Source organism: Vigna umbellata, chromosome 4, assembly GCF_029865625.1.
Source record: "Vigna umbellata cultivar VRB3 chromosome 4, Vumbellata_1.0, whole genome shotgun sequence".
Classification (NCBI taxonomy): Eukaryota; Viridiplantae; Streptophyta; class Magnoliopsida; order Fabales; family Fabaceae; genus Vigna; species Vigna umbellata.
The window spans coordinates 2,126,615-2,149,465 of NC_142168.1; the positions used below are offsets into that span (position 1 = coordinate 2,126,615).

A 22,851-nucleotide genomic window follows, 5' to 3' on the forward strand; every position below is an offset into this window, starting at 1 on the left:
TTAGTACCATACTAACATAATTAAAGAAGATGTCACGTATCAGTTCGTGCTTTTTTTAGTTTCTAAAATATTTTTTTAATTATTTATTTTTATATTTTTTATATTTTTAAAAAATAAAAATTTACCACGTGTCAAACTAATATTATGTCATATGGCAATGACAATATAACGTGACATTGTTAGTGTCACATGTCATTGTCATGCCACATGTCATTGCATTAGTCTCAATTTGGTCCATGTATTTTTATTTTGTCTCAATTTAGTCCTAAATTTTTTTAAAATTAAACAATTTTTTCATACGTCAAATTAAAATAAAATTTATTTTATATAAAATGTTATACAAATATTTTTACTAAAATTGAGATTTTTATTAAATATTTTTAACAAGATTAAATTTGTTTATATTTATATTTAGTAAATTGTATAAAAGTTAAAACTCTTGAATGATCCTCATATTATACTCGAATATCAATTCGGTCCTTAGTCTCAATTTGGTCTTCATTTTTTAAAATATGATGCAATTTTGTCATTTATGTTAGTATACATTAACTTAGTACCATGCGTTAGTTCGTGAATTTTTTATTTCTTTTTTATTTTGTAAATTATTATCATTTATTTTTTTGGAAAAAAAATGTCATGTGTCAAATGAGGATCCTGTCACGTGGCAGAGATAGTGTGACGTGACAGTGACAGTTTCATGTGTAACTATTGGGGAAAGTGTCATGTGAAAAATCTCAATATAGTTATTTTATTTGTGTTTTGTCTCCATTCAATCCTAATTTTTTTTAAATTGGAAATATTTCATTCCTCTTTAAATTAAGACCAAATTTAACTTTTGCATAAATGTATAATGATATTTTCATTAAAATTGATATTTTTATTAAATATTTTTAACAATATTAAATTTATTTAAATTTATATTTTACATTAAATATTATTTAAATTTTATTTCAAATATTTATATATTAATGATTTCTATACAAATGTTAGAGTTGGTTTAAAAATAACAATATTGTAAATTCAAATATAAAATTTTAAAATAGTTTTATAACAATTTAAAATAAATATATTGAAAATTTCAAAACAAAATTTAAATAAAATTCAATGCAAAATATTAATTTAAATAAAGTTAATCTTATTAAAAATATTAATAAAAATATAAATTTTAATAAAAATATCATTATAACAATTACAACATTTATTAGAGGTGACAAAATGGGTCAACCGGACCCGTTTAATCCTGGTCTGATATTGCCCTGTCAAAAAGGGTCAGGTCGGGTTAGCTTGCCATTGAAAGTATGACTAATATCGCATGAAAACAAACTATATTTTTTTATATTTTACATGAAAGTGGATTGATGATGGGTTGTCAAGCTAACCCTACTGACCTGTGAAGTTGGCCTGTCCGGCTACTAGGCTTGGTGGGTCGGGTTGGTTCGACCTTGGCTCTTTTTGTCATCCAACATTTATGTAAAAATTAAATTTGGTCTTAGTTCTAAGAGGGATACAATTGCTTTAATTTAAAAAAAAATTAAGAGTAATTGAAACAAAATACAAATAAAATTACTAAATTGAGATTTTTCACATGACATTTTTTTCAACAATGACACGTGATTCTGTCACTATCACGTCATACTATCTCTGTCACGTGACAGGATCCTCATTTGACATGTGGCAAATTTTTTTTAAAAAAAATAAAAAACATTAAAAAATTAGATTGACACATGATACTAAATTAACGTCGTCAATATTATATTAACGAAAAGGACCAAATTGCATCACATTTTCTAAAATAAGGATTTAATTGAGACTACTTAAATTCTGAGGACTAAATTGAGATTTCAGTATAATATGAGGATCATCAGAAGATTTTAAACTTATATAAATGTTAACTCCGTACTTTAAATATATCTATAAGAATTAAAAAAAAATAGTAACATGACACCCTAGTGTAAATTCTTCAAATGAGAGCTTAGTGAACAAACTAATAACATAGAATTTCATTTTTTTTAAATAAAAAATTGAAGAAAATTTCGTAAAAACCTTAATTAATATAATTATAATTTTCACATCTTTAATCATGTTAAAAATATTTAACAAAAATATTAATTTTAATAAAAATATTTGTGTAACTTTTACCTACAAATTTAATTTTGTTTGAATTTGAAAAGAAACAAAATTGTTTAATTTAAAATAATTTAGGATTAAATTGAAACAAAATAAACATAATCTAATTAAGACTAGTGAGATGAGAATGACACATAACACCGACGACTATCATTCATGTGACATAATATTAGTTTGACACGTAACATTTTTTATTTTAAAAAAAATAGAAATAGAAATAAAAATAATTAAAAATATATTTTAAAAAAAAATCACAGACCGAAAAAACATGCAACCCTTTTATGAGGAATAATATTTCTGAAAATAGGAAGTTAAAATTTGAAATTGATTTCACCTATGATATACACTTAAAGTATAGTGTTGCTGGCAACTGACTGAGAATATCAGTAACGGGGGAAAACACAATAGTATAATAAGATGTACAAAGAATCATGAATAATCTACAACAGCTTCTGAATAATATATTAAAATGTTTCTGGACTACACATTTTTTAATAATTCCAGAATGTATAACTTCTAACTACTTTTTCACTGTTACTTATTTATCCTTTTGGAATAATTCGCAAATAAATTTATCTTATCATCAAATAGAACCCGAAAAAAATCATCTTCCAAAAGTTGCAATATTGCAACATCCTTGGTTTTTATTCAAGGGAAAAGTCTATGAAAAGTGCGTTATCAATAACGTTAAGTTTTGACATCAAAACGCGATTTTCATGCAAATTGAAAGTTTGACGATGACGAAAGTAGCTGAAAATTTGGCATTTTGAAAAACTTACGTTTAACGCAAATAATTTAAAAACAAGCGAATCATCACTTCAATATTTTAATATTAATAAATTGAAAATATATTAGGACAATTTCTTTTTTAAATATTTTTAGAAAAGGTTATTTTTTATTGATTAAAAAATTTGAAAATTACAATTTCTTAATATTAACAAAATTAAAAATTAGTATCTAAAGTTGCCAATCAATTATTCTCTGTATTAAGAGTATATATATATTCGTTGTTGAAAATTTTCGATGATGGAGAAATATGCACATGATATTTAAAAGATAGGTTAACTATATTTTGTTTTTCATATTTTTTATGTTATTTTTTATGATAAACACATGAATTAAGAATGAAAAAATAAAAATGTTATAAAGAATTATAAGAAATAACAAATTATTTTTTTAAAGGAAATAAGTTTTTATATATTTTCTTTTAGTATCGTGTTCTTTATTTTTATTAGTTGTTTATTTTCTTTAATTATATTTATTTATTATGGTCATGATCTGTTACTGAACCTAAATTAAAAATTTGTTTGATTGATTTAATTTTAGAAGTTTCATCTTAACACCCAATTTTATCCTTTGTTTTTAATTTGTATATCGAAAACAATATTTTTCTATTCTAAACCTAATATAAAACGCACTAACATGAAGAAGAAAAATAAAAGTAAAAATATTTTATTGTTTTTTACTCTCTTTTTTAATTTCTGAAATAGTATGTTGTATGACTTACTCTTTGACATTTAGATTTGGGTTGTTGTGCAAGTTATACAACATATCAATTCAAAAATAAAAAAGTCAAAACACAAAAAAATATGTCTTCTAGCCACCAAACACCTCTTTGTCAGCACTAAAATCTTGCATTTCCCAAAACATTAAACATGTTATTAATTATAGAACTATGAACATGTCTATAAATTAAGAAAATTAGAATTAAAAAAACAAACACAAAGAGACAACCTCACATAAATTTAGTGTGATTGAATTTGCTATTGCATAAAAAAAGGGTTAAATATGTTTTTAGTCCCTAAACTATTGGTCGTTTCTGGTTTTTGTCGCTCTTTCAAAGTAAGGTACAATTTGGTCCTCATTCTTTTCGAAACGTTCGTTTTAGTCCTCGGAATTTTGGTTTTAGTCATCATTTGTTGTTAAATGAGGACCAAATTTTTAAACACTGTTTAGTTTTCGAGGACTAAAACGAACGTTTCGAAAAAGAATGAGGACCAAATTGTACCTTACTTTAAAAGAGGGACGAAAACCCGAATCAATAGTTTAGGGACTAAAAACATATTTAACCCCATAAAAAAATTGTTCTTAAAATAATTTTAACTCAAAAAAACTTAATTTTTTTTTATATTTTACAAATACTTTAAGAAATTGTACAAATAGACTCTTAATGCAACTCATTAAAGTCAATTTATTAATTAGTTAAGACGTTATGTATAATAAAGTTTTAGGTTTTAACTTTCCTATACGAAAACCATTTTTGGTGTACCATCACGGATTCATTATGAAAAATAATATGCATTGATGCTTGGTGTTCTTAAAATAACCAAAGCAAGGATCTTTTCCTTTCTCCATTACTTTGTCTTTAAGAATGGATGGTCTAACTTTGTTTCCTTGTCTTATACTAATACTACAAACTTTTTTTTTTCTTTATTAAAGATGCAAGTTTTGACCCCAAAAACAATGCAAACAAACACTACAATCCATTCCCATGAATCTTTCTCTACTTTCCTAGTTGCCCAAAGTTAACATCATATTCAATAAGAGAGAACTCTTATTGGAAACCCAAAGGTGCCTTGAAAATAACACAGAGCCAACAAAGCCCTCAAAATTGTGATGTAAGGAGGATTCCAATTCAGTTATTAAAAATGACTTCTTGAATGTAAATAAGTTCATGTGAAATATTATTGTCCTAATAAATAAAAAGATTTTATTTAAAAAAATAACATAAATACATAAAAAATTACATCAATCCATAATAAAATAATATAGCACACATACAAAAAAAATGAAAGGATATATTTCAAATTAATGATATTAACTTTTTTATGTATTAAATAAAATTTCAATTCAAAAGTTAACATGTAAAAATGTCAATATGTTATATTCATTTACTTTAAAATTGGGTTAAGGTACCTTTTGGTCTTTCATTTTTAGAAAACCATAATTTTTCGACCTCAAAATCCAACAGCGTTAAAAAGAAGTTGAGCTAGCTAACGGTGAAGTGTCACGTCAGTATTGGTAAGGTCGAATGGTTATTTAATGTCGTTGGTTTTTTAGGACAAAAAAATTATGTTTTTCAAAAGGAGAATACTAGAAAGTAACTTAATTTAAAAAAGAAACTAGAAACAAAATCGTTTAATAGTGTATGGACTAAAATCATATTTAACCTTTAAATAAGTTTTTTAAAATCAAACGAATTTTAATTTTATATTTAAATACATAAAATAAAAATATATTTAACTTTATTTAAAGTAATAAACAGTTTAGTTTAAAGCTCAAATCAAATAATTTGACAGGGGAAAAAATCTGGAATATAAAAAATAAATATTTTAATTTTTTTGAATAATTTACTATGATTCTTTGGATTTATTCCAGATTGTTTCAACATCGAACGCCTTTCTGAACTACTAATTATTTTGGTCTTCAGTCTACTTACGATCTATGGAGTAGTTGTTACATCCTTCCTCTTGATAATGGAAATAGGAAAACAACCTTTTACCAGCTACAAACATCAAACGTGGAAAACAAAACAATGAAGAAACTTCAAGAGAAGAGGGTGCTCAATTATCCCATCATAATCTGAGGGGAATGGATAAGGTCACAATAGATTCAATATTGCATTGCCATACACCAAATGCACCAATATCAATCGCACTGAGTTATCTGTTCTCAACTTCTTATGAGCTATGGAAAAGAATAATAAAGCAGAATGATCACTCTGATTCTTGCTATCACAAGCTAATTCTATATAAATAACAACAGTTGTTAAAATAGTTTTCATTTTTCGTTTCAAAATGCAGACACTTGTACGAGTGAAGGAAGAATATGGAAACTGAAATTATTTTTAGAATTTTCTTAGCACACTTTTACATGTCATGTGCCGGCCCCCCCACATGGTGATATGACAAAATCAAGGCACAGACAGAGTCTGAGAACCAAAATAAGAATGACAATATCCAGAAGTCATGATAAAATCAACGACCATTTTTTGTTAATCCTTATGATCGCAAGAGTATATATATTCAATTGCTCCAAGAGAAACCCTGTCCCCACTAAAAAACACATTTCTCACAGAAACATGGAATTTTAGCATTTTAACACGTTGAATTCAAGCAATTCAGAACTCAAGGTGCCATAAAAAATGTTTTTAACACAATATATGAGAAACCACAAAGAAACAAAGCACTAAGAAACCAATACAACCTTCCATGGTCAATATTTGCAAACCCTTTTGATATTACTAAATATTTACATTGTGTCGAGGAGAAACACTCCTCAGGACTGTGAATGAAGTACAATACAACAGACATCATACAAACATATCTGGTATTTTTTTTCCTGTGTGGAAGATAAAAATCACTCTTGAACAAAATGCAGTTCAAGGAGCTGAACAAAGAAACCATCAGCTCATGACAGATAACAAAAAAAAAACACCCATAGAAAAAAAAATAATTCAAAGAGTGCTTTGAATCACCACAAAACCTTACCCTCCAAACACCTTCACACGCCTAAACTTGAGAATCCTACATATGCAACAACTACCACAAAACCTAAACACAGTTCCTCAAATGCTCTCATGTCATCCTCCAATCAAAATCTGAGTTTGACATCCTTCATGCAATCCATTATTCCACCCATGAAACATCCATTCTGATTAGATAACAACACCAAAAACACGTTAAATTGGAGTTTCACTATGACAGTCTTCGTTGATCTAATCTTCAATGCAAACCTTCATCACTGATGTGAAACTCCAATTCTGATTGGACAAGAGTGCCAAAAAGCCTAAAACTTGACTGACCATCACAAAGACAAACCCCAACTTCAAACTCGTACTGTCCAAGTAAAACTCTAATCCTGATTAGATAACAACACCAGAAACACGAAAAGAACTGCATCTAAGTTCTATGCCAACAACAACTACACACACCAAGGTTTCAAATTTCTCATTTTTTTCTCTTTTTCTTCAAACTTCAAGAAGAACAACAATTAGGACATCTTATCAACCCATTCTCATTACACTCCAAACACCTCTTCAACACCCCTTCATCCTCATCAAACACCTTCCTACTCCCACTGCAATTCCCACAAGGTGCAAACCTCACATCTCCACAACTCTCGCACACAAACCCACCCTTTGTCCTTGGCAACCCTTCCAGAACCTTCCCGAGCTCCCCCACCTCGTACATGTACTTGATGATGTCAGCACCCCCCACGTGCCGCCCCCTGATGAACACCTGAGGAAGCGCCACGTGTCCCTTCCTCTTCCCATTACCATTCTCCCCCAACACGTTCATCAACTCCTTTCTGTAATTCGCGTCCATCGAAATATCACGCTCGTCAACCCAAACCCTAAATCCCCGAAATATCATCCTCACCGCGTAGCAATCCTCGAAGGTCCTCCTAATACCGCGTAAGCTGGTGAAATACAACACGATCCGATCCTCCGTCCCCGGTAACCGAATCGCCGGCGAGGAATCGACCAATTTCGTCGGAGAATCGATGGAGGATTCGGATGCTTCGATCGATTTCGAGGGTTTAAGCTTGTGGTGGCGGTGTTGATGTTCCGAAGACGAAGGTTTCGCCGACTCAAAGAAGCTGCAGAGCCTCTTAACGACGCTCCCGCCGCCTCTAGGGGATTCTCCTAACTTCGTCAGTGATCGGTCCAGCTGCGGCGGCTTCTGCGACGGCTTTTCCTTCCGCAGCGTCGTCATGGATCGGTTGAAGAAGGAGAATCTAGACGACGTCGTATTCGGGCTGTTTCCAAACTCCGCCATCGACACTGTTCTTTTGCAACACCCAACATAGAAAGCTTCAGTTTTTCAAGGTTCATCGGAATTTAAAACTTTAAAAAACAATAAGAATAACAATAATAATAAAAGTTTCTTCTGTTTTTCTTTTATTTTGATTTGTGAATGATGAAGATACCTTACGGGAAAATGGGAAGATGAAGACGGTGGAGGGCGGTGGAGGACGGTGGTTTTGTTGTTTTGTGAGGATTGTCGTTTTGAGGAGAGTGTTTGCGTTTTGGTGTTTATTAGTCGTTTTGTGCGTAGCGTGTTGTCGTTGGAGGTGTTTTGTTTTCTGCGTTTTGGTTTTGCAGAGAAAGGTTTTTGTGAGGAGAGAGACAGAGAGAGAAGGTCGGGTTTTCTTTTGTTTTGAACTTTGAACTTTAGAGAGAGAAAGACCAATGTATGAAGCCAAGAATTTGTACTTTTGTAGAAGCAAAAACTTAGTCCAAGAAAAAAAAATGTATATTTTTTAACCTATGGTGCGTTTGGATATATAGAAAAAGAAAAATCCAAAAGCGCTTCTGGAGTAATCGTGAGGTAGATGCTAAAAGCTGGTTTGGTGCTTAATTTACCTTTTCGAGTTAGGTATGGTGAGAGACCAAACTAAAGAGGATTTTAAAACAATATTAATTTCAGCGGTTAATGCATAATTAATGTTGTAATGTTAAAGCCAACAGTTACCACATGTTTAAAATAAATCTAAATTTGAATAATGATCTTAATTTTTAATGGATAATTTAGTAATAATATTTTTCCCAAAAAGACTCTAACTTTAATTCAAGTTTGACTTACGGTTATAATTTGCAGTTTTTGGCTAGAAAAAGAAAAATAAATTAAGAAATTAGTCAAATTTATTATAGTTATCTAATTATTAGTTGAGAGTAAGGTACAATTTGGTCCACAATCTTTAAAAAACGTTCGTTTTAATCGAAAAAACGAACGTTTTGAGGACTAAGATGAGGACTAAAAACAAAATTTTGAGGACTAAAACGAACGTTTTTCTAAAGAATGAAGACCAAATTGTACCTTACTTTGGAAGAGGACTAAAAACATATTTAACCCATTATTTTTCACCAACCAAACAAAATTTATTTATTTTTTCCTTTCTAATAAATATTCCTTCCCATCAGTTTGACCAGTCCCAAAATTCAGTACACCAAGTAAACTATACACCTATTATTACCAAAACATTACTTTTTTAATCTTAAATTATTTATTAAATTTTAATCACTGCATAACGCTTTTTTAATTAATAAGTGAATTGGATTAATCAGTTAACTTGATATTAAATTCAAAATACGTAATTGTATTAAATAAGAATAAAAAATATATAATGTTATTAATATTTCTGTGTGAAGTACGTTATTCTGGTGGAATAATAATCTTATGGTTTAAATGTTACACGGAGTAGTAATTTTGTCATTTCAATTTTTATATGATACTGTATAAGTCAACATTTTAATATTTTAAAAATAAATTATTCCAATTAATTTTACCTAACAATTTAAGTTTTTCACCTTCTTAATTTCCTTTCTATTAATTCCTTCCAGATTTTTCCAAAGCCTACAAGTGATAAATAATAAATGCAATAAAATAAATTGAACAACATAGGCTTGTTCCAATGATATATATCCATACATTAATAATGATAAAAGAAAAATATTTTTTTCTAATTCTTATCTACAACTTTAGTTTTTTATTATTCAGTCTCCAGATTTAAATAATTGTGAAATTTTATTCTAATTTTTAATCTTATATGTCTATTTTTTAAAATTACATTTTAATTAATCAATCTATTTTTGTTATACCTTAAACAAGAATGTTAGGTTTATGATTCAATTCAATCAAAATTAAAAAAAAATGTATATATAAATTAAAGATTCCACAAAGTTTTGTGTATTTTTAGTTCTTATAAAAGTTTCATAGTACAATAGTTTTTCATTTTATAAAATGAAGTAATATTGGTTCAATATTGTAAAACCCTCTATAATTAGCAATGATAATTCTACGTTAAATCAAATTAATTCACACTGCAATCAATGTTTAAACCTCTTAAAAAAAAAAACCACCCCAATTCTGATTTCATCTCTGCTGTCTCTGCTGTGCACTGGAAACACGCACCACTGCACACACTCAGTGCATTAAAAACGCACCAATCTGTGCATGCACGCACGCCACGTGTCGCAGGAGAAGCTTCCAAAGCAGGGATTGGTGTGCAGGTGGCAGTCGGGGAGACGCTCACCTGTTTTGACGTGGAATCCACCAAAGTTCTGAGTTTTGAGAAACTCTCTCTCACTTGCACGCACACTTCGTCTTCCTCAGAAATCAAACCTTCCATCTTCTCCAACTTCTCTCTAAGAACCTTCATCTTCTTTCTACCATTACTCATTTCTTTCAACTCCAATCAACTTTCTGAAACCGTAGGGACGTTCACGGAGTCGTAAGCTTTCACTGGAACCAAATATCTGAGAATTCTGCATCCGGTAAGCTTTCAAACCCTAGAAACCCTTTTCTGAGTTGCATGCGAACCTGATGCAGCTGCATGTTAGAATATACACTGAGTTCTCCTTCGTTCTTTTTGGTTAGAGTTAGTGAAACACTTGAGAATCACGTTGAGGGTAGGAAATTGTATTTTGGGCAAGCTAGCAAACGTTCACGTAGGGAGTTCACTGCTAGACCAGGTAAGGGAAGCTTATATGTTTAATTTGTACTCGTTTGTTGTGAAATCTGGATTGCATGTGTGAAAAATATGAAGTTGAGCTGTTATGAATGGTTACTGATATCGAATATGAATTCTGGTTTGGATGGATCTGTCATGAACGAACACTGCTTGTATGAATTATATTTGATGTTGAATTTGATTTAAATGCATGTTGATTTGATTATGTATGAATGGAGTATGGTTATTATGTGGTTGGAATGATTAAAATGTCGAAATCTGTATGATGAGAATGTTTGAGGTGAATTAAATCTGGAAACGAAAGTATAAAGTTTATAAATTTGAAATCTGGAAAATTCTGTTAAGCTTGTGGAAATCTGAGATTTTAGATCATTCCCTTTGCTAAAATGACGCTCGTCACTGTACGGTATTAGACCGTTCGGTTTTCATTAAAATAACTTAGATTGGAATTCTTTCATTTGGAAAGAATTCTGCTCGAGAACGAGCGTCCCCATTTTCTTTATGAATGAGCGTTCGGTTCAGCTCAGTATAGATAAATATTTGAAACTTTATAAATACGTGACGTTCGGCCTTAAGTCGAGCGTTCGTCCTCAATGACGTTCGGCCTTAAGTCGAGCGTTCGTCCTTAATGTCGTTCGACCTTGTGTCGAACGTTCGTTTTACAGAGCGTTTGTCATTATATTGAACGTTCGTCCCAATTGGCGCTCGGTCTTATACCGAAGCGTTCGTCCTAGATAGCGCTCGGTTTATACCAAGCGTTCGTTCTGATTTGGGCTCGGTCATTGACCCAGCGTTCGTCCAAGGAGGGTTCGGTTTTATAACTGAACGCTCGTCCTTATCATTGAATTCTGAGCGAACGTAACTGGCGTTCGTCCAAATTGTTCATTAACGTTCGTTCGTTGACTGGCAGTGTTGTTTTTCTGAAATCAAATCATATTTGGTTGTGTATCTAAATATTTTCTTACTGACTGTATCCTTTGGATTCTACCTGGAGTCTTTATACTTAAAATTTTTCTAAGTATCATCCATATCTTCTAAGATCAGTACCTTCAAAATTTTTAGTGTTGAAACGTATTAAGTGTGTCAACACCCAATTTCGTCCGGATTGATTAAATAACGACTCTCTTTTTATTCTGCCTTATTTCTATTTTCTTTATTTTTATTTTTTATGTTATTTTATTTCTTTAGTTCACTTTATTATATTTTATTATTTTATCCTTTTTGTCTTTCTTGGTTATTTTATTTTATTTTAGTATTATTAAGTTATTTTACTTCATTTTATCTTCTTAATTTTATTTTACTATATATCATTTCATTTTATATTATTAGGGGTGTTTATCTTTTTGGCTCCCGTAACCACCCCTCTGCTCTACACACCCGTAACCACCCCAACCACTTCTCCTTTTTCATTCCCAACTCCATTACCTCCAGGGGGATCCCATTCACTCCAGAGATTGATCTCCGCATCACACAATACTCAATCCTCCTCCATTCTCTATCAATGCTGGCAACTCATATACACCCATTACCATAGCCATATGGGGACCGGCGATCAGAACCTACCATTTTTTCATCCATTTCCTCTTCATTTTCATCTCCAACGCCTTGTACCACGGCCTAACCTCAAACAGCCTCCATCCCAGCCATCATCAACTTCTTCTCTCGTCACCACGAAACCCCATTCTTCTTCATCACTTTCATCTCATACACAGTCTCAAACACCGCGGCAGCACCCATCATCTTCATCCTTTTTCTTCTTCATCTCTAACATCCCTCGGCATCACACCCAACTACATACTCCTTCATCATAAATCATCTCCGAAACCTAACACTACCAACCCACTACTCAACCAGATTTCCCGTCATCATCCTGCCTCCATCACGCCTCACTTTCATCATCCAATTTCAAATTCAAATTCAATCATCTTCAACTCTCACAGCGCACACTAAAATAGATAAAGGAGAAGGGGAGAGTCCATCGGCGGCGACTTCCAAGGCTGTCGGCGTCGTGGTTGAGAACGGATCCGGGGTATTTGGGGGGTGTCGGCGACGCAGGAGGTGGTGGCACGAGAGGCTGGGTCGACGGTGAGAAGAGAGGGAGAGAGGCCAGAAGCAACTTGCGGCGGTCTGCTTGGAGGAGGCGACGGCCAGAACTGCTCCGACGGGCGTGAACGGCGTCGCCGGCAGCGGTCCGGGTGGCGTTTAGCATCGCCGGCGAAACTTCGGACGAGATAGAGGATCCTCCCGCGGCGGCTGGGACGTGGGTGGCGTAGGTAGGTGGCTCAGGAGTCTCTCGTTCAGAGGAGAAGATGAGATGTTGATGCAAATTAGTTGAATTTGGAGGAACCCTAATGTGTTTTCTGAATTGGGAATAAAGGCTTCGGGCCATACCCCCCTCTTCCTGGCACATACAAATTTCACGTGTACACCTCCATCCTGTTAGGGCTTAAACCCATATGTTCCTGCCAATAAAAACAAAAAAAAAAAAGAGAAAAAAGATTTGGACCTAACATATATTTCGAGATGCACCTCCCATTTCTCATCCTTACACCCCTGACAGCATTGCCCAAGCAAAGGAGCCTCATTTCTTCTTCGCATCCCTGGTTTTTAATCTCTACACCCCTATTCTTGTTGGGCTGTTTCTCTTGCTTCATTTTTATGCTTTTGTTTCTTTATTTTTATTAGTATTTGTTTGGTTATTAGTTTTTACTGTATGTAACCCCTTGTATGATAACCCCACTCCTGGATCTTGTCTTTTATTTTTTATCTTGGTTATTTGTTGCACTTTAAATAAAAAAAAAGAAGAAGGAAAAATTATACATAAATAATAATAACAAAAAAAAATATATTTAAAGGTTTAAGCACACGTGTGACCGCTCGCGTCGTCCTTGTGCTAAAAACCTTTTCTTCTTCCTTAAATAAATTTACAAAAAATACGTTTTAAAGGTTTAAGCACACGTGTGACCGCTCGCGTCGTCCTTGTGCTAAAAACCTCTTCTTCTTCCTTAAATAAATTTACAAAAAATATTTTGAAAAGGTTTTAAGCACACGTGCGACCGCTCGCGTAGGCCTTGTGCTAAAAAACCTTTTCCTTTTCTTTTACAAAAGTTAAAAATCAAATAAAAATATTTTGAAAAGGTTTTAAGCACACGTGCGACCGCTCGCGTAGGCCTTGTGCTAAAAAACCTTTTCCTTTTCTTTTACAAAAGTTAAAAATCAAATAAAAATATTTGAAAAGGTTTAAGCACACGTGCGACCGCTCGCGTAGGCCTTGTGCTAAAAAACCTTTTCCTTTTCTTTTACAAAAGTTAAAAATCAAATAAAAATATTTTGAAAAGGTTTTAAGCACACGTGCGACCGCTCGCGTAGGCCTTGTGCTAAAAAACCTTTTCCTTTTCTTTTACAAAAGTTAAAAATCAAATAAAAATATTTGAAAAGGTTTAAGCACACGTGCGACCGCTCGCGTAGGCCTTGTGCTAGAAAACCTTTTCCTTCTTTATTAAAAATACTAAAATATTCCCAGCTACAAGTAATCTTTCAGCTAGAACTACGTAACCCTGATTTCTCATTTTGAATGAGAATACGTAGGAGCAAGGTCAATCCTTGTCGGGCCCAAAAAACTAAAAAATATGTTTTGTTTATTTGGAATCTTATTTTAGGGGATAATTAAACATTTTGAAAAACCACATCATATTCGTGCATTTAGTTAAAGGTACTGCCTTAGGGCAGGCGTTGTAGGGTGCTAATACCTTCCCTACACGTAACCGACTCCCGAACCCAGAATATGGTTTTCGTGGACCGTGCTTTATCATTTTGAGGTTTTTCCATAGTTTTCCATAATAAACTATGGTGGCGACTCCAAAATCTCTTTTTAAAACCCGTTTCTTTTTTGGATCGTCGTCCCGTCGCGATTCCGGTTGCGACAAAGTGGATAAATGGTTCGTTTCTTTTGTTCAGAAACGAGGATGTAGGAGTACTGTAACATGTTAGTCCCTATTGATTGAGTGATGAACGTTCGTGAATTTAAGAGAGTGGAACACAGAATGAAAATGTGAATATGAGAAATGTGTAATATGGACGAATGATATTTTGAACGAATTATTGGAAATGGATTTTAACGAGCGTTCCAAGGAGGAACGTCTCAGATATGATTGATTATTGAAGTTTTGTAAAGTATGACTGTGGGCATGCTAATGCTGGCTTGGTCCATCCTGATATTCCGTGATACTCGTCTTCACGTAGAAGGGAGTACTCATGTGTGGGAATGGCAGGAGGCTCTATTCCTTAGGGGTACTTTGGATAGAGTTAACCTCGAGTGGCAGCTGTCGAGTGCAATACAGTTACCACACCACTCGGGTGCAAGGACGCCTGTAGCTACACGGTTCATACAGTCCGGACGGTCTGTCTTTTATATACGTATCTATATGATTGTGGATTGATAAGCTTACATGTTGTTTGAGTGGATTGAATGGTAAATGTATGTGATGATTGTATAAATTAAATATTATAAGCTTACCCTTGCATTTCCATTGTGTTGTCTTGTATATGTACCTCCGTCTTGTCAAATGCAATGATCATCCGTTGTGGATGTGAGCAGATGATGGTACGTCCCTCGAGCAAGTGCTGGAAGAAGAAAATTTGGATGAAGCTAACCTGGTGGAGGTTGAAGTAAAGGCCGAGCCTTAGAGTGCTCGTTAGAATAGTACTGTGCGTGTTAGTATGGTATGAACGTTCGGCCAATTATTTTGTAAGGCCGTTCGTCTTATCCATCTCTGACTGTATTTTGACGTACGTTAGTGAATTTATCTAAGAACGTTTACTCTTGGTTTCATTCGTATGCGTTATACGCGTTCCCTATACTGATGCCGTTCGGCTTTTGATTCTGGATTAATGCAAAGACTGTTTATGATTACTGTTAATTGTAATTAATTCTGATTTATGGTGATTACTGTATTTTGGGATGTTACATTAGTGGTATCAGAGCAGTTTTGTTCTTTTAAGGAACACTGTAGGTTATGAGTGCACTACGTTTTTGCTGTGTGCTTATTATGTGTTAATGAGTTATTGTTTTAACTCTCGAACTTTACTAACGCTCGTTTTTCTCTGATCCAGAGAACTAATGGCGCCTAGACTTCCTCCTCCTCCCCAACCGAGTGAGTCCGATACGTCCAGCAACGCTAGGTTGTTGGAAACCGTAGTTGAACGACTGCATCAACAGAACACCACGTTGCTGGAGCAAAACGCCACTCTGATGCAGCAAAACCAAGCTGCTATGCAAGGCTTGGAGGCCTCGCGTGTCAATTCTGAAAACACGCAAAGGCAATTGATGGAGATCTTGGCTGCCACTAGAGGTGCGCCTGGAGCTTCTTCTTCTAACGCTGCCCCACCTACTGCAGAATGGAGTTTGGAGAGCTTTCTTCAACATCATCCTTCCAAGTTTAATGGAAAATGCCTTCCTGATGAGGCAGATCATTGGCTGCGGGACATTGAGAAGATTTATAATGCAAAGAGGTGCCCTGACGACAACAGATTGGCGTTTACTGAGTACTTGTTGACTGGTGAGGCCAGCCACTGGTGGACGAGTGTGAAGGCTATCCTGACCGACACTCATGCTCCTATCACATGGGAGGTTTTCAGAAACAAATTTTATGAAGAGTATTTCCCAGACAGCGTTCGCTATGCTAAGGAAGTAGAGTTTCTTCCGTTGGTGCAAGGGGGAAAATCTGTATCAGAGTACACCAATGCTTTCAAGCAGTTGTTGAGATTTAATACTATGGCCACTAGTGAAGAGTGGCAGTGTAGAAAATTTGAGAATGGATTAAGGAGCGACTTGAAGGTGTTGATATCAAGTTTATGCATTCGGTCATTTCCTGCCATGGTGGAAAGAGCCAAGGTACTGGAGAAGAATATGGCAGAAGTGGAACGACAAAAGAAGCAGCCACAGGTGACTAGAGGACCGATTGTATCCAGGGGTACTGCCAACATGAGAAGTACTCCTTACGCTCGTCCAAGTCAGTCAACTGCAAGTGGATCACGAGCGTTGATCACTGCCGGGCAGCCAGGAAACGTTACTTGTTTCCAGTGTGGAGGACCACACTATCGTTCGTCTTGCCCTCAACTCATGGGAGGAAAATTCTGCACTCGATGTAGAAGAAGTGGGCACTTGGAGAGTGAGTGCAACATGGGTGGACGAGCTGTGTTGAGGCCACCGAATGCTGGCAGAAATCAGGCTAGAGGAGGAAGAGCCCAAGCAGCTGGACGCGTGTATGCGATTACTGGTGCAGAGGCAGCCAATTCAGGTACACTCATCATCAGCACCTGCCTTGTGTTTGGTACCTCTTGTTGCGTATTGTTTGATTCGGGAGCAACGCATTCCTTCATCTCGAAGGCGTGCGTTTGCAAACTGGGATTAGAAGTGAGGGAGATGTCTTTTGATCTGGTGGTGTCAACACCAGCAGCGGGAGAGGTTAGGACGTCCACTATGTGCGTCCGGTGTCCTGTTGAAGTAGAAGGGCGTAAGTACAAGGTTAACCTCATCTGCCTACCTCTACAAGGTTTGGAGGTGATTCTAGGAATGGATTGGTTGGCTACCAATCACATTCTCATAGATTGTGGGAAGAAAGAGTTGGTGTTTCCGGATGAAGAGAGTGAAGAGTTAAATGTGACGCTCGGCCAGTTAAAGGAGGATATAATGGAAGGTGCGAGCTGCTTCTTGATTTTGACGCATGAAGATCAAGAGCTTGGAGAATTGAGGCGTGAACGAACGTCCGTCATAAGCAGTGAAGAACGAACGTTCATTATGGAGGAGTTTTCAGACGTTTTTCCGGAAGAAATTCCAGGGTTGCCTCCTGTGCGTGAGGTGGAATTCACCATAGACCTGGTGACCACGGCAGCCCCTGTATCTGTTCAACCTTACCGAATGGCGCCTGCAGAATTGGTTGAACTTAAGAAGCAGATTGAAGAGCTATTGGACAAACAATTTATCAGACCGAGCGTGTCACCATGGGGAGCGCCTGTGCTCTTGGTGAAAAAGAAGGATGGTAGCTCTCGTTTGTGCATAGATTACAGACAATTGAACAAGCTGACCATCAAAAACAAGTACCCTTTGCCAAGGATAGACGACCTGCTGGATCAATTGCATGGGGCCACTGTGTTCTCGAAAATTGACTTGCGGTCTGGATATCATCAGATTAGAGTAAAGGAGGATGACATTCAGAAGACTGCTTTTAGGTCTCGTTATGGACACTACGAGTATGTAGTGATGCCGTTCGGTGTAACGAACGCTCCGGCCATCTTCATGGATTACATGAACCGCATATTTAGACCTTACTTGGACAAGTTTGTGGTCGTTTTCATAGATGATATACTCATCTACTCTAAGACCAATGACGAACATGAAGAACACTTGAGGGCAGTGCTGAGCATATTGAGGGAGAAGGAGTTGTATGCTAAACTGTCCAAGTGTGAATTCTGGATGGAGGAGGTGCAGTTTGTTGGACATATTGTGTCCGCTGGAGGGATCTCGGTAGATCCAGCAAAGGTACGTGCAGTTATGGAATGGGAACGTCCGCGTTCAGTCACGGAGGTGAGAAGTTTCGTTGGTCTTGCGGGCTACTATAGGCGTTTCATTGAAGGGTTTTCCAAGATAGTAGCACCGCTGACACAGCTTACAAGGAAGGACCAGCCTTTTGTTTGGACTGACTTGTGTGAGGAACGTTTCCAGGAGTTGAAAGTGAAGTTGACGAGCGCTCCTGTACTGGTCATTCCGGACACGTCCAAGCCCTTTGAAGTTTACTGTGATGCATCTCATCAAGGGTTGGGCTGTGTGCTTATGCAGGAGAAACGAGCAGTAGCGTACGCATCTCGCCAATTGAAAATTCATGAGAGGAACTACCCCACACACGACCTGGAACTGGCAGCGGTTGTGTTCGCATTGAAGATTTGGAGGCATTATCTATACGGATCCACATTCCAAGTCTTCAGTGACCACAAGAGCCTCAAGTATTTATTTGATCAAAAGGAATTGAACATGAGGCAGAGGCGTTGGTTGGAATTTCTGAAAGACTATGAGTTTGAACTGTTGTATCATCCTGGGAAGGCCAATGTGGTGGCGGACGCACTAAGCAGGAAGGCAGTGCATGTCTCGGTTATGATGGTGAAAGAGTTAAGCTTAGTGGAGAGCTTTAGGGATTTAAGGTTGCAGTTTGAGTTAGAACCGAACAGCATCAAGTGCTGCAACCTTAGAATATCAAGTAATGTGTTTGATCGAATCTGGAAGAAGCAGCGTGAGGATGAAGATCTGGTGAAGATATTAAACGCGCTGGTTTCAAATAAAGATAAGGACTTCAACACAGGAACGGACGGCATGCTGCGTTACAAGGGTAGGACGTGCGTTCCTAACGATGGCGAGCTGAAGCGGATTATTTTGGAGGAAGCTCATCACAGTCGTCTTAGCATGCACCCTGGCATGACTAAGATGTATCAGGACTTACGAAAATCGTTTTGGTGGCCTGGAATGAAGAGTGATGTAGCACGGTTTGTAGCGTCTTGCTTAACTTGCCAGCGTGCTAAGGCCGAACACCAACGACCAGGTGGTTTGCTTCAACCACTGGAAATTCCTGAATGGAAGTGGGACAGCATTTCCATGGACTTCGTGACTCATCTACCACGAACGGTGAGGAATCATGATTCAATCTGGGTGATCGTGGACAGATTAACGAAGAGCGCACACTTCTTGGCCGTGAACCTGAAGATGTCAATGACTAATTTGGCCAAGTTGTATATTAATGAGATTGTTCGTCTGCATGGAGTACCTTCAAGCATAGTTTCTGACCGAGACACGAGATTCACATCTCGTTTTTGGCAATCCTTACAAGGTGAATTGGGAAGCAAGCTGCAGATGAGTTCAGCGTATCATCCGCAAACGGACGGCCAATCCGAACGTACTATACAAATGCTAGAAGACCTACTGAGGACGTGCGTCCTAGATCACTTAGGCGCATGGGATGAGGTACTGCCTCTTGTGGAATTCACATATAACAACAGCTTTCAAGCTAGCATTGGGATGGCGCCGTTTGAAGCTCTCTATGGGAGGAAGTGCAGAACGCCACTTTGCTGGTTCCAAGAGGGAGAGAACGTGCTAACTGGACCTGAACTCATCCAGCAAACAACCGAGAAGGTTAAGTTGATCCAAGATAGATTAAAGACGTCCTTGAGCAGGCAGAAATCCTATGCGGATAGAAGAAGAAGACCGTTGGAATTCGCTGCAGGTGATCACGTATTTTTGAGACTGAATCCGATCACTGGAGTAGGCAGAGTTGTTCGTCCAAAGAAGCTGTCTCCCAAGTTCATAGGGCCGTATCAAATATTGAAGAAGATTGGAACAGTGGCCTATGAACTCGCATTGCCTCCTCAGCTATCAAATCTGCATCCAGTCTTCCATGTGTCTCAGCTTAGGAGATACATAGCTAATCCTTCTCATGTCTTGGAGCTGGAAGACATTCAACTGCGTCCAGACCGAACGTTGGAGCTACAACCAGTCCGCATTGAAGATGAACGCACCAAGCTACATAAGGGAAAAGACATTCGTTTGGTGAAGATAGTGTGGGACGCTAAGACTGGAGATTCAACTTGGGAAGTGAAGAGTGCAATGAAGGATTTGTATCCGCATTTATTTACATGTAATCTCTGAATTTTCGAGGACGAAAATTTTGTAGTTAGGGAGAATGTAAAACCCTCTATAATTAGCAATGATAATTCTACGTTAAATCAAATTAATTCACACTGCAATCAATGTTTAAACCTCTTAAAAAAAAAAACCACCCCAATTCTGATTTCATCTCTGCTGTCTCTGCTGTGCACTGGAAACACGCACCACTGCACACACTCAGTGCATTAAAAACGCACCAATCTGTGCATGCACGCACGCCACGTGTCGCAGGAGAAGCTTCCAAAGCAGGGATTGGTGTGCAGGTGGCAGTCGGGGAGACGCTCACCTGTTTTGACGTGGAATCCACCAAAGTTCTGAGTTTTGAGAAACTCTCTCTCACTTGCACGCACACTTCGTCTTCCTCAGAAATCAAACCTTCCATCTTCTCCAACTTCTCTCTAAGAACCTTCATCTTCTTTCTACCATTACTCATTTCTTTCAACTCCAATCAACTTTCTGAAACCGTAGGGACGTTCACGGAGTCGTAAGCTTTCACTGGAACCAAATATCTGAGAATTCTGCATCCGGTAAGCTTTCAAACCCTAGAAACCCTTTTCTGAGTTGCATGCGAACCTGATGCAGCTGCATGTTAGAATATACACTGAGTTCTCCTTCGTTCTTTTTGGTTAGAGTTAGTGAAACACTTGAGAATCACGTTGAGGGTAGGAAATTGTATTTTGGGCAAGCTAGCAAACGTTCACGTAGGGAGTTCACTGCTAGACCAGGTAAGGGAAGCTTATATGTTTAATTTGTACTCGTTTGTTGTGAAATCTGGATTGCATGTGTGAAAAATATGAAGTTGAGCTGTTATGAATGGTTACTGATATCGAATATGAATTCTGGTTTGGATGGATCTGTCATGAACGAACACTGCTTGTATGAATTATATTTGATGTTGAATTTGATTTAAATGCATGTTGATTTGATTATGTATGAATGGAGTATGGTTATTATGTGGTTGGAATGATTAAAATGTCGAAATCTGTATGATGAGAATGTTTGAGGTGAATTAAATCTGGAAACGAAAGTATAAAGTTTATAAATTTGAAATCTGGAAAATTCTGTTAAGCTTGTGGAAATCTGAGATTTTAGATCATTCCCTTTGCTAAAATGACGCTCGTCACTGTACGGTATTAGACCGTTCGGTTTTCATTAAAATAACTTAGATTGGAATTCTTTCATTTGGAAAGAATTCTGCTCGAGAACGAGCGTCCCCATTTTCTTTATGAATGAGCGTTCGGTTCAGCTCAGTATAGATAAATATTTGAAACTTTATAAATACGTGACGTTCGGCCTTAAGTCGAGCGTTCGTCCTCAATGACGTTCGGCCTTAAGTCGAGCGTTCGTCCTTAATGTCGTTCGACCTTGTGTCGAACGTTCGTTTTACAGAGCGTTTGTCATTATATTGAACGTTCGTCCCAATTGGCGCTCGGTCTTATACCGAAGCGTTCGTCCTAGATAGCGCTCGGTTTATACCAAGCGTTCGTTCTGATTTGGGCTCGGTCATTGACCCAGCGTTCGTCCAAGGAGGGTTCGGTTTTATAACTGAACGCTCGTCCTTATCATTGAATTCTGAGCGAACGTAACTGGCGTTCGTCCAAATTGTTCATTAACGTTCGTTCGTTGACTGGCAGTGTTGTTTTTCTGAAATCAAATCATATTTGGTTGTGTATCTAAATATTTTCTTACTGACTGTATCCTTTGGATTCTACCTGGAGTCTTTATACTTAAAATTTTTCTAAGTATCATCCATATCTTCTAAGATCAGTACCTTCAAAATTTTTAGTGTTGAAACGTATTAAGTGTGTCAACACCCAATTTCGTCCGGATTGATTAAATAACGACTCTCTTTTTATTCTGCCTTATTTCTATTTTCTTTATTTTTATTTTTTATGTTATTTTATTTCTTTAGTTCACTTTATTATATTTTATTATTTTATCCTTTTTGTCTTTCTTGGTTATTTTATTTTATTTTAGTATTATTAAGTTATTTTACTTCATTTTATCTTCTTAATTTTATTTTACTATATATCATTTCATTTTATATTATTAGGGGTGTTTATCTTTTTGGCTCCCGTAACCACCCCTCTGCTCTACACACCCGTAACCACCCCAACCACTTCTCCTTTTTCATTCCCAACTCCATTACCTCCAGGGGGATCCCATTCACTCCAGAGATTGATCTCCGCATCACACAATACTCAATCCTCCTCCATTCTCTATCAATGCTGGCAACTCATATACACCCATTACCATAGCCATATGGGGACCGGCGATCAGAACCTACCATTTTTTCATCCATTTCCTCTTCATTTTCATCTCCAACGCCTTGTACCACGGCCTAACCTCAAACAGCCTCCATCCCAGCCATCATCAACTTCTTCTCTCGTCACCACGAAACCCCATTCTTCTTCATCACTTTCATCTCATACACAGTCTCAAACACCGCGGCAGCACCCATCATCTTCATCCTTTTTCTTCTTCATCTCTAACATCCCTCGGCATCACACCCAACTACATACTCCTTCATCATAAATCAT

At 36.4% G+C, this 22,851-nt stretch overlaps 2 protein-coding genes across 5 annotated transcripts; one reads left to right on the top strand and one right to left on the bottom strand.

Annotated features, from left to right (window-relative positions):
* Nucleotides 1-6,339: 6,339 nt before the first annotated feature.
* On the bottom strand, nucleotides 6,340-8,365 carry LOC148198964 (uncharacterized protein At5g39865-like). Of its 4 annotated transcripts, none has more exons than XM_088111421.1 (2): nucleotides 8,064-8,365; nucleotides 6,340-7,917 (listed from the first exon to the last, which is right to left on the bottom strand). In XM_088111421.1, exon 2 carries the CDS (start codon nucleotides 7,905-7,907, stop codon nucleotides 7,104-7,106), a length of 804 nt encoding a protein of 267 aa, XP_087967547.1. In that variant the 5' UTR covers nucleotides 7,908-7,917; nucleotides 8,064-8,365; the 3' UTR covers nucleotides 6,340-7,103. The 4 variants fall into 4 exon arrangements, with proteins under 4 accessions (XP_087967547.1, XP_087967546.1, XP_087967545.1 ...); XM_088111420.1 differs by having other exon boundaries at nucleotides 6,340-7,912; nucleotides 8,064-8,364; XM_088111419.1 differs by having other exon boundaries at nucleotides 8,059-8,364.
* Nucleotides 8,366-15,464: 7,099 nt separating this feature from the next.
* Nucleotides 15,465-20,293, top strand: LOC148198965 (uncharacterized). Its single transcript, XM_088111890.1, has 6 exons — nucleotides 15,465-15,469; nucleotides 15,952-16,901; nucleotides 17,211-17,617; nucleotides 18,086-18,523; nucleotides 18,641-18,983; nucleotides 19,989-20,293. Exons 1-6 carry the CDS (start codon nucleotides 15,465-15,467, stop codon nucleotides 20,291-20,293), a joined length of 2,448 nt encoding a protein of 815 aa, XP_087968016.1.
* Nucleotides 20,294-22,851: the final 2,558 nt, after the last annotated feature.